At 39.5% G+C, this 12542-nt stretch overlaps 1 protein-coding gene across 48 annotated transcripts in view; it reads left to right on the plus strand.

The window, feature by feature from the left end:
• Nucleotides 1-12542, plus strand: part of PTPRD (protein tyrosine phosphatase receptor type D) — a 507941-nt gene that overhangs the window by 403810 nt on the left and 91589 nt on the right. For 27 of the 48 annotated variants that reach the window (XM_075317015.1, XM_075317023.1, XM_075317066.1 and 24 more), the window contains 3 exons: nucleotides 2486-2605; nucleotides 3841-3882; nucleotides 4338-4435. In XM_075317015.1, coding sequence (XP_075173130.1) covers nucleotides 2486-2605; nucleotides 3841-3882; nucleotides 4338-4435 — 260 coding nt within the window. The remainder of the gene's footprint in view (nucleotides 1-2485; nucleotides 2606-3840; nucleotides 3883-4337; nucleotides 4436-12542) is intronic. The other 21 variants (XM_075317184.1, XM_075317214.1, XM_075317194.1 and 18 more) reach the window with 3 other exon arrangements.

The following is a 12542-nucleotide window of genomic DNA, read 5'->3' on the forward strand; positions in this document are numbered from 1 at the left end:
TATGTATATGGGTGTCATGGCACTATATGGAGTGATCCAACACAATGGGTTAATGTTTTTGCAATTATCCTGCTCTTTCCTTCCATTTGATCACATGTTTGGGTTTAGCCCCTTTTTAAACAGTTCTGTGACTAGATGGTTTAGAGATTGAATAAGAACTGGATGTTCGAAACGCGTCCTCTCTAACATGGGCTTAACCACTATAGCATGGACTTTTTAATGACAAGAAATAAAGAAGTTTTATTTTAAAGAATAAGATGCCTGGAGTTTTGTGCTGGTGAAATCCCTCAACTACTCTCTATGCACATGGACTGGCTCTCCAAACCTTTTCTCCGTGCACAGCCCAGGTTTTTGGCTTCCATTGCACAGGTGAGCTGGGTAAAAAACTTTTTTTCCTTGGGAGAAAAGTATGAAAATTATCTCTATATCAGAGCAAGAAAAGCTGTTTAGCATGTACCACCTAGAAGACGTAGCCACCCTATAAATCCTTGTAATAAAGTCCACTCAGTTTAAATTAACACTGAAATGGAGTTTCATTTCTGATGGAGGCGTAGTTCTAAGGTGCAACTAACTCAATAAATGATGTGCGCCTCTTAATAAATTAAGCTCTCCTTACTCTATTGGCCAACATACTGACTATGATTGGTCCTGTGGCTACAAGGCAGCCCCTTATGAATACACTAAGTGGACAGTATCCTGGATTTAAATCATGGCTTATCGTAAAGCGCTGGAAGGCTTATAGTTAATCAATGAAACTTGAAGGTGTTTGCTCTAACATTATCTAGACAGTATAAATCCTTAAATACTCAGTCCATATGTATGAGTATATATAAATTCAGCACTTTCGCATGTTTATTAATTAGGAGAGAATAACTAATTAGGCTACATCAATATTTCAGTAGATGAGACGGTCTGTCTTTTCATTAAACATCTTTACTGACACAGCAGGTTATTAAAAGGCACTGAATGACCTGACACAGAGGGTAATATGTCTATTAATTCCAAAAACATATGAATCAGGCAAGTGAAGTAAGCTCTTTATTTAACAAATGTGACCCCCAAAAAGAATATTGTTGGTGTTACTGAAATCATGCGCTATATTACCTGGCAAATAACAGAATCACACTGCAGCTATTCAAATACAAGTTTGTTAAATTATCATCTTTAAACTACACTTGCTTAGGCATTTTGAATATATTTTTAAGGCAAAAATATATTTTTCCAGGATAACAAATAAATAAGACTTAAAAGATTGATTTCTCCCTCTTCAGTCAATTGCCTGGGGATGCCTTACACATTAATGTGTCGGCTGAGCCCATCGTCATCATTAGTGTAATATGTATGGGGCCTTACTACTTGGCTGTGATTGGCTCTGCTGCAAGTGACAAATGAATAGGCATTATGCATTATCGGGAACAGTCAACTGAAGTCTAGTAAAAAAAAACCTATTAACGTCAATGATCCTCCATCATGTATTTTGCCACCACATTCTCTATACATTTTGTCTTCACGTACTTGAGCATATTTGAGATTTTATTTAGCCCTTAGTGTAATGAAGATTATTTCATTTTCAATCTTGCTTTTAGTAAGTGTACTTTCTAGATAATGATAACATGATACGGAATATGATACTAACTGTTTAAAACTGTAGGCAACCCAAGATATTTTAGAGTGGTTTCTGTGTAGGCCCTAATTTAGTTCACAATCGTTCATACTATTCACACTTCCTTAATTGCAATTTGTCTTCTTTGGCCACTATTGACACACTCTTGTCCTAATACATGTATATTTTCTAAGATCCTAGAAGTAGTGAATGGGATAGTTGTAGATTAACCAACATCTTCAGTGGCAGAGAAGATGCTTGACCTCCTATAGAAGCACAGCCATTTGTAGCTGCCACTCTTGAACCTGCTGTTATTATTCCTTGGTTGTAGATATAATAATGAAATCAGTCTTCATTGTTATATATAGTTACTTGTAAGTAAAGGTCCCCATACACATTAGGGTAAAAGTTGGCAGTTGATTTTGGTAGAACAATCTATTGTGCATGAAGGCTTCTCGAATCTCCACTGACAGATTACATCGTGAAAGAGAAGGAACTGACAGTTTGCATTTCAAGGTTCAACTCCTATGTTCTCCCAGGAGACAAACTACCACCAGAGAAATGTTGGTGATTTTTACAAAGAATAACTCAATACCAATATGGTAGAAATAAGTGGTGGTCCAAGCTTTTTGACCGCTTGTACAGTATGTCTCATTTTCTTTATGAACTTAGTAGACAAATCCTTTGTTCCACAGTTATCCTCATTCTGTATGTTCTCTTTGTTTTCTGTTTTACATTTTTTGGTACTATGTCACTATATTATGTACATGTGTCTGTGACTGTACATCTTTTAGCTTGTATATGTGCAGATGTATTGATTTTATACTATTGCTACTACTACTAATTGGCTCACCATCTTCAATTGGCTTTTACTTTTTACAGCTTTGAACAGTAATTCAGTCCCCTACGCCTCACTGATTGGCTCTGTGTCCTCCCTCTCTAGTCAAACCACCACTCAGTCCTTATATGATAATTACTCTCTCCCACGATTCGCTCGAAAAGGTCTAAACATCTCTTACTTTTGCTGTACAAGTTCTCTTTTATCCTTCACATCGATCAACCACCATTTTTTGAAAAGTCTTACTGTCTTTTGTTGACTACTCACTCCCATTCACAGGGGTGCTTGATCTGGATCTAAACATGACATCGTCATTCATTTCAGCAATGGCACCCAAAATGCTCTCCAAAGTCAGTAGGTTGATCTTGATGGACTCTTTTTTATCTAACCATCCTATATGATTGGAGAATGATAACACTTTTTGTAGACTTGCACAGCTTTACACATTTGTTGAAGGCTTCATTTCAGATTACAATTTCTTCTTTTTTTTTAATAAGACCACCATAAACCCCTCAAATTGGAACAAACCAGTGTTAATTTAGCTAATGTTTCAAGTTACCAAGATTGATTTACCAAAAATTCCAGCTTAAGCTCCCTAAATTCATTGTGTTTCCTTTCCAGTCCTGAATAATATTATGGGGTATGTTTATTCAGATCTACAGGCCAGCTGTGTGTCCAGTATATAGTTTGCCACAATTTGATCACAAAAACATTTGAAAATTTTGATATTGCTGAATACACCTTAATAATTCATAGCAAAATGCGTTCACAACATCTGGAGTGTCTCTGACTCTCTGAACATACCAGTGCGTGTTTTGTTTGGGAAGGATACAATGCAATTTTAAGGCATGCATTAAATATTTGCAGCTGGCAGGTTGATGTAGATACCCCATTTCTGTGTTTGTCCTTCAATTCTTTGCAGGTGTCTTTATAAGACCAAGATGTTTACACCTAGGGTAGATTGTAGGCAATTTTCAGGGGGTGTTTTTAAGAGAAATATTTTGCTGTAACAGACCGCACCATAACCCCTCTCACTACAATCTACTAATAGTGAAAACATTTTTCATGCCCCCAATTGCCATACTGCTGCCCCTTACCACCCCCCCCCCAAAGCAGCTATTACTGCAAAATTATAATGCATGCTACATATTTCAATGTTTTGCATGTCGATGTCCTTTACTTACATCATTTTGGGTTGATAATAAGGTAATCTGTTTTCTGAAATCATATTGGTCATTCCATAAAACATTCTTAACTTGGTATCCGAATGTCATTTTATGGGTGACCCAAAATATTTGCCTCGCTGCTGCATTGTGTTTTGATGGCAAATTATTTGGGCTACCCATTGAATTTCACGACATAATTCATTGTTTATTTATACCCCCCATTTCCTTTTCAGGTTCAGGTGTCGCCGGTTACCCTGTTAACCTCCATTCTTCAAGTTAGTTTGCCTTCATTATGTCCTTTTTGTTTCAATTTGTGGTTTCTTTTTCTTTTAGGAGCCTTTCATTTTCTATTTAGTTCACTACTTTCTCATCACTTATGCTATTTCCATTTCATACAGTACAGAACAAAGGGTTTGAAACTGTAGATGTCTCTACCTGGGCTCTAACTGTGATCACTTTCCTTTCCCTAGCTAACATCATGATTCATTGCACAATAATGTCCTTCACACTAGGCGCAATGGCTTTGGGAATATGCTTGGTGACTACTCATGCATCAAAGCTCATCCCTCCAAAGCATGTTCAGCTTCGAGTAACCAAACTTATCTGCTTGCTTCTCACATACAGCATCTTTACTACCTGCACATTAATAATCATTCTGCTCTTTTCAACTGTTCATCATACAAGTATCTGAGCAGCTACCACTACATTTGTCTTCCTTCTTCCTTTCCAGGCATGGCCAACCACCCACCTATTCCCATTATGGAGCTTGCAGATCACATTGAAAGATTGAAAGCTAATGACAACTTGAAGTTTTCTCAAGAATATGAGGTATGTATTTCAAAATTCCTATCATGCTATATAACATTAGAGGTTCAATTATAATATACACTAGAAGGTGGCCCGATTCTAACGTATCGGGTAGTCTAGAATGTGTATGTAGGTTAGCAGATTGAATAATAATGTAATGAATGGACTGGATGGGTTAGGTTTAATATAGTATTCTTATAATTGTTTATTGGTTTTAAAATGACAAACAACAGAAGGAACGTGTCTGGGTATGTGTCGGCTGGCGACGTTTGTCACTGTAATGATGTCATTTTGGAGCAAGACAGACAGAGAGGATAAGGCAATTATATGCAGCATCCTGGTCTGTGTCCCATCTTTGTATAGTCTCCATCCTTGTATGGCCCCCATCCTGGTATGTGGGCTGATGCTGTGATGTGGCCCAATGCTGGTATGTTCCCCCATCATGGTGCAGCCACCATCCTGACATGTGCTCCCATCCTGCGGGGTAATGTGTGCGGGGGGCGGAGTGCGGGGGGGTGGAGCCAAGCGGGGCCATGGTGCTGAGGACGTCAGTGCTGGGGACTTCATAGCTGGAGACAGGTGACTATTCCTGCGTGTGTGTGTTCAGTGTATACATGCGGAGGGCGGAGTGCGGGGAGCTGGAGCCGACTGGGGTAATGTGTGCAGGGGGCGGAGGCGAGCGGTGGGTATGTGTCGGCTCGGTTGCCGGTTTGGGCTCCTGGGGGTGCAGCACTCACCGGGGAGTCAGGGCTCCATGTGGGTGTGGGGAATAGTGTCGAACGTCGTCCTGTCGGCCCTTAGTTTGAGCTGTTCAGTTAGCTGAGCTATTGGTCGCAGGCTCTTTAGCGCGCGCAGTGTGTTGACGGTTGTCACTGTAATTACGTTATTTTGGAGCAAGACAGGCAGACAGAATAAGGCAATTATATGCAGCATCCTGGTCTGTGTCCCATCCTGGTATAGTCTCCATCCTTGTATGGCCCCCATCCTGGTATGTGGGCTGATGCTGTGATGTGGCCCAATGCTGGTATGTGCCCCCATCGTGGTGTAGCCACCATCCTGACATGTGCCCCCATTCTGCAGGGTAATGTGTGCGGGGGGTGGAGTGTGGGGGGAGGTGGAGCCGAGCGGGGCCATGGTGCTGAGGACATCAGTGCTCGGGACTGCATGGCTGAGGACAGGTGACTATTCGTGTGTGTGTGTGTTCAGTGTATACATGCGGAGGGTGGGGGGGAGACAACTGGGGTAATGTGTGCGGGGGCGGAGGCGAGCGGTGGGTATGTATCGGCTGGGTTGCCGGTGTGGGCTCCTGGGGGTGCAGCACTCACCGGGGAGTCGGGGCTCTGTGTGGGTGTGGGGAAAAGTGTCGTGCGTCGTCCTGTCGGCCCTTAGTTTGGGCTGTTCAGTTAGCTGAGCCGTTGGTCACAGGCTCTTTAGTGCGTGCGGTGTGGCGACGGTTGTCACTGTAATGACGTCATTTTGAAGCAAGACAGAGCAGATAGACAGACAGAATAAAGCAATTATATATATAGATATGTAGTAAGATAAATGTTGACTGCAGTCCTATGGTTTTAGCTTGTATATCCTTCTTGAAGACAGTATAGCTCCTAAAGAGGTTGAAGGAGAAATCCACAACTCAATCCAGATATTTTTTAAAATTTACAATTATCTTCTTTGTTTCATTTCAAAGAAAATTGTTCTAGAGACAAACAAAGACAGGATACAATAGAAACCTACTCGTTTCAAGCTCAACTTGTGTTGTGGGTTTTCTTCAAAATTTCTGGCTGTCCATTGAATAAGGACAATTAGCTGAACACTGAATAATTGTGCCTAGTAAGCACTGAACAAGTCTTAAACATGATGCCCTGTCAAACAAATCTGCAAAAAAAATAAATAAAACGAAATAAATCATAATTGCCTGCTGTCACATACCTAGATTCAGTGCAGGCCACTCCGTGAAGTGATGATACCACAATTCCGCTAGCCACAGGGCTGTTGTGGCATGTAACAAGCTGCCATGGTCAGGTGACTTGACCGCTGTCACCTATCACAAGCTGCAGTGGTCTTGTGGCTGTTTGAACGGAACAATCATAAATTCTGGTACCGGGCAAGACCACAAAGTGACCTAGAGGGTGATAGTAGGTGTTTATGATTTATCATATGATTTTTACATAATCTAAACCCCAGGTAAGAACCACCTTTTGCCCCCACACCCCTTTAAGTACTAGGGCAGGTCATATACACTTGAAATAACTATCTACCGTACATTCATATTCGCCAAATGCTATTTCTTCCCAATGTTTTATAAAAATGTTTATTTCATTATGGAGAGAAGAATAAGTCACTTCCAGAAAAATAATATCTCCTACTGAAAGAAAAAAATAGACAGATTGAAATCCAATTGCCCGATCCATCTTACCCCTAAAATATGCCATTTGGGAATAGTTGGCCCCCTATTGGCTTATTCTGTGTATAACTAGCTTTAGATAGGTCGCTTAGACAGCAACCTCATACAGAAAAGGAAAATAACGCCACAAATAAATGTTGCTGCATGTTTTTATATACAAAGAAAGTAAATTGCTCATGGTATGTTTATTTCTGTGCAAGAGGCAACCTTTAACTTTTATTATCATTTTTAAGGCCTTTCTCCTTCCACTTGTGCTATTACAGTGTGATGAGCAAAATGCATTACTGCGATTACCATTAAGCTTAATTCATTCATTAAATTCCCCTCGATTTGCTAATTACATTAGTGTCCCTAATGTGATATAAACTTACTAGTATCATTCTGTCATTTATCTTAATAATCACAAGTATGTAGCTACTAGCAAAATTAAATTGCAGGTTTCTTACACATTATCAGCTTTTATTGTATTAGCAGCAGCACAGAACACTTCTGTGTTTTTTGATACAAACTTGATTTCCAGGAATAGTATTTTAATGATATAACCAAGTTTTGTTCCACAATGGGATGATTGCATTGGTAATAAAAAAGAGGGTTGACTGCTAAGTGCGGCTATAAATTGGAAGAGAGTGTAACGTTAGTTTCACATATACATGACTCACGGACAATGCTCAGATCAAAAGACCCAACCAGTAGCTCAGGTCAGAAGACCCAACCGGTAACTCAGGTCAGGAGACCCAATCGGTAGCTCAGGTCAAGAGTCCTAACCGGTAGGTCAGGTCAGGAGTCCCAACCAGTAGCTCAGGTCAAGAGATCCGACCAGTAGCTCAGGTCAGGAGACCCAATCAGTAGCTCAGGTCAGAAGTTCCAACCAGTAGCTCAAGTCACAAAACCCGAACCAGTAGCTAAGGTTAGGAGACTCAACTGGTAGCTCAGGTCAAGTGTTCCAACCGGTAGCTCAGGTCAGGAGGCCAAACCGGCAGCTCAGGTCAGGAGTCCAAGCTAACTGGCCAGGTCTTCTCATCTGAGCACAGATAATTGAAACCAGCATAAGTTTTCATATTGACAAGAGTACTACACTACACTGTATTTGTAGCTGCTTGCATAGGCTACTGCTTATTTGCATGAAAACAGACAATTAGACAAATTACATAGTCAGTATGGGCTTAATTTTAAACAGACTTTGGGCTAAATAGAAATTTGGGCCATATTTTGCTTGAAATTGCACTTCAGCAGTGTTGTGCTGTATTTTATGATACATAGACTATTCAAGAATGATGTTGAGTAGGGAAGGACCTACAGCTCTTTAATTGGAGGCCATAATAAGGACTAGAGTTTTTCTCAATCTACCGTATAATTATCTACCAAGTTTTTGGTACATACTGTATTCTTAAAAACAATTTGTGGCAATTTCATCATGTTGCTTTGTTAATGCATTGTGATAAAGCCACAGACAATGTATTAACTTTAAGAGATTGCCTCATTATAACTAGCCTTGTCTCATTATAACTAGCCTTGTCATATCCTGGTGAGAACATGTGGACCACATAGTTGGGTTCCACAATATAAGCATTTCAGGGGGATGGATAGGAAGATTTGGCGTATTCTACAAATAACAATTGATTGCTGAGTTTAGTAAAGCCATAACTGTACATATTCTTCTTAAAAATATGATAATTGTGAGACCACTCCTCATCTACATGATACCGTATATACATGATATAATGTAGTATTCCATGATGATCAATATAGTTTTCTTTGCCTCAAATTCCCAATCATATTTCAAAACAATTATGACCATCTGAAGCCATATTATGGAGACATCAGTAAATCTATAATAGATGGACACGTTAGTAAATCCTTGCGTACCCCATTATCAGTGACATCTATCAAGCATTGCGTGTCCATCAAGTGACAGATCTAGAGTGGGGTGGCTTTAAACAGAACCTCCCCGGTGTCAAATGGCCTTTGCTGTTGAAAAGTGCATGACATGAAAGGTTTGTATTTAATTAGTGACTGGAAGTAAAGTAGCACCAGCCGGACGTATACATCATCTTTGCGTTCCTCGACAGAGTATGGATTTTACAGTATTCCTGTAATAGCTGTTACATATATGAAAAGAGCAGGGTGGATAACGACATCATCTCGTCACAGATTTATTGCTTTCTATCAGCATTTGGTTTATATCTTTACACGGTCCTATGCATTTCGTGAACACTTGATGATTTCATCCTGGTTGTCGTGGTTACATCCAAAGACGTATAGATCTCAATTATATTTGGCTTTCTTTTATCATTTTTGTGGTAGCTAAGCATACAGTATTTATGCATATTACAGTTTGTTTGTATCATAGTATATCTATAGAGGTATTTCTATGCTCTTTAGAAGAAATTGTACCTGCACTGATTATAGACATTGCAACATGAATACAAGTATACACTGCTTATACTATAGACTTTATTCACACTGCTGGAAATACAAGGCACCCTAGAAACGTATTCTTCTGTCACATTGACTTTTACATAATTGGCTGACTAAACAGTTTTTATCAAATATAGGACCATTTACCTTTTTGTTGCTATAGCTCGGGGTCATCATATCCACCGATGAGTGACGCAAGTTGACTAGCTTTGAAAAAATATGAGTTAATGATACTCTGTCAGGAGATGCTTCTGCAATAGGTCTTTATCTCTATAAAGTCTCAGGCTTTTGAGACTTTTGCTAAGATGCTGTGAAAATTTGTGAAATTTAGAGTAATCAGTTGCATAAATAAGAATAAATGGCCATTAAAGATAGCAAAAACAATACAATAAAAACTTGCTGTGCTTTTTTTATGAGCAGCAACCACATACAGAACAAATTTCAATTCTAAATACTGTATGAGACAGAAACTTCAATATATATCCCAGCAGTGGATCTGCTATATTGTCACTACATAAATACTTCATCATGGCTCAGCTCTGCGGCATGTGAAACTCTTAAGCCCTCCCTATGTATCACATGGCACAGGGTGATTGTTTGGCCAACAGCCATTTGGGCCATCTTTCCCATACACAGGAGCTCTCGTTCAGCTGGAGACTTTTTTATTCTCTATGAGAAAGGTGCCGACAGACATCTCTGGCAGAGGATTATCTGCAGGAAAACAAAATCCTAAATCGCACATGCCCAATTAACATCTTCCCTGGCAATCAGTTGTCCAGCACCACCATACACATTAGGCTGAAGTTACACTAGCGTATGGCATCGGATGCAATAAACTAATGACCCTCGGCTCAGGCTCTGCTGCGAGCATGTATCAAGTGTCATGCCACTGTGATCCACTCTTGAGATCGAATCACTGCTGTGGAAGAGAGGGAATGAGTGAACTTTCCATCTCCTCCATTGTTTGTATGTGCATATATCGCATCCAAGTGCAGTCCGATGTTTCAGTTGATGAGAGACTCGCAGACAATTTTTTTCTTAGTCTGATTAAGGCTGAGGAAAACCTCACAGATCTGAGCTGCAGCATTGTCTTACATGGGACCAAGTGCAATGCAAGATTTTCTTGTATTGCACTTGTGCAAGTCATGCACCAGTGTGACTCTGGCCTTAGAGTGTTAGTCGAACCTATCAATATAGGCTTAAGGCTACTGTTGCATGTTTGCCATGTTTTTCATGCGTTTTTGCTTGCAAATTTGTTGCAAGCACATCCTGACACAAGCAGAGAAAATAATCTGCAACATGTCAGTTCTTTCAGCGATTTTGGCAGCGTTTTTCACCAATTGACTTCAAGGCAGTCAGTCAACAAAACATGAGAAAACGCATGAAAAGATTACATGAAAAAACGTATGGAAAACGCATCCAAAACACAGCAAAATGAGCATTTGTGCCTTTGCGCTTTTCTTGCCAAAACAGAAATTTTGGCATCCAAATCTGCAACATGGGCACATAGCCTTCCTCTGCCAATTTATCCTGACTTTTATCTTGTAGAGTTAATTGTCAGTAGAGATAGATTGACATGCCATTATTACGTTTTATGTGTACAACATTTTGGTACATTTTTCAAATCAAGTAGTCTGAGATCCGGCAGATCTTTTAAAATTTTTGCAATATCTTCCAACCGTCCTGGATTCAGCAGGACTGTCCCTATCTGAGGGCTCAGTCCTACTATCCCACAACTCGCTGCTCTTTTCAGAGATCAGATTATTTATGAAGATTGGTAAATGGTGTAAAAACATGGCTTGGAGTGTGGCTAGGGGAGTGGTCAAAATGTGCCACATCACACATTACATAATTTGTCCATCTTATTGTTATTCAAAAATTGGGTGGTATGTGTATAGTCTTGATTACATATTGTACATCATTACAGATTAGGCTTACAATATTATCTCCTACTTCACATAAATTAGTACAATCATCACTTTATCATAGTTCTTCATGCAGTTTGATTAATATGGCAAATTTTTAGACTGTTTAGAGTAATTTTCTAATATGTATTAGTTACTGTACATTTTATAAGTTTGCAGCACAGTTTTGGCACACTTTTTGGCACAATGTGACGCGCACTGTGCCACTACCTTTTCCTATTACACCACACTTTTTTAGGCCCTCCTCATCAGAAAATGTAAAGAAATGGTCTGAACACCATAGAAAATATGATACAAGTCATGAAGCCAGTTTTTGGTACATATTGCAGCAGAATTTTGGCGCATTTAGCTGCCGAAGTAAACATATCAACCAGGCATTCTTTGTAACTGCTACTTGGCCAACAGAGCTCTCTAAATGACTTCTGTGTTCTGTACCCCCCCTGGGCTATGTATAGCTTATTGACAGGCACCAGAAGGTCAGAAAACTATATATATAGTAGACTTATATTTTATCAGTTTTATGAGTTAGGTTTCCAGCATTATATTAATGCACTATATTCCCGTTTGGCTCGGACACTAAATCCTCCTGAAGATTTGCCCATTAAACCCTTAATGTGCTTATTAAACCTTTTAATGCAGACTAAGTGCAAATGAGTTATTAGTCTTTCACAGCTCGGAGATCACTCTGTCAATGTATGTGCGAGTTAGTATATACACTTGTATGTTTGCCTTGGTTTACTGCCTATTTTTAGTCTAGAGAATTTTACAATTATTCATGACGATACAACATGGACAGATAGAAAAACAATCGTAGTAGATTCCACCTGCCTCTGCCTACAGGCTTTAGAGTTAATAAGTGGATTTGGCCATCTGGACTTTAATCTTATGGAAGTAAACAGAAAGTGCTGTATAATATGCTGATGGCAATGCCTTAGTACACCGATGAACTGCTGAATGGCTGACAAAGACATCTGCTTGACTTTTCATACTTCTAAGCCGCTTTAGATGATTGTAGCTAGGAGTACGCTTGACATGGCATGTATCGTTATTGGGAGAAGAGATCAAATTGCATTTCAACCTTGAAAAAAAATGAAAAATAAAAATAAGAGAAGTGATGTGAGCTGAGAATGTTGATTATGTGAAGCACATCCTCGCCAACCTCATTCATTGTGTGATTACATTGCTCACTCATCAAGTACTGATTGGGTGAGTCACCTTTATCAAGATGTAAAATTTTGATTGCAACCACAAAGTATCAGTTAAGAAATGTATACAGCATTAGTGATTACCAAAACCCTGATAGAATATACTATTTCCATGCTTGGTAACTGCATTAATACAGATTAAAGGGCTATCCTATTTCAAATATTATTAGCCCATA

This window comes from Anomaloglossus baeobatrachus, chromosome 1, assembly GCF_048569485.1.
Source record: "Anomaloglossus baeobatrachus isolate aAnoBae1 chromosome 1, aAnoBae1.hap1, whole genome shotgun sequence".
In the NCBI taxonomy this organism is placed as follows: Eukaryota; Metazoa; Chordata; class Amphibia; order Anura; family Aromobatidae; genus Anomaloglossus; species Anomaloglossus baeobatrachus.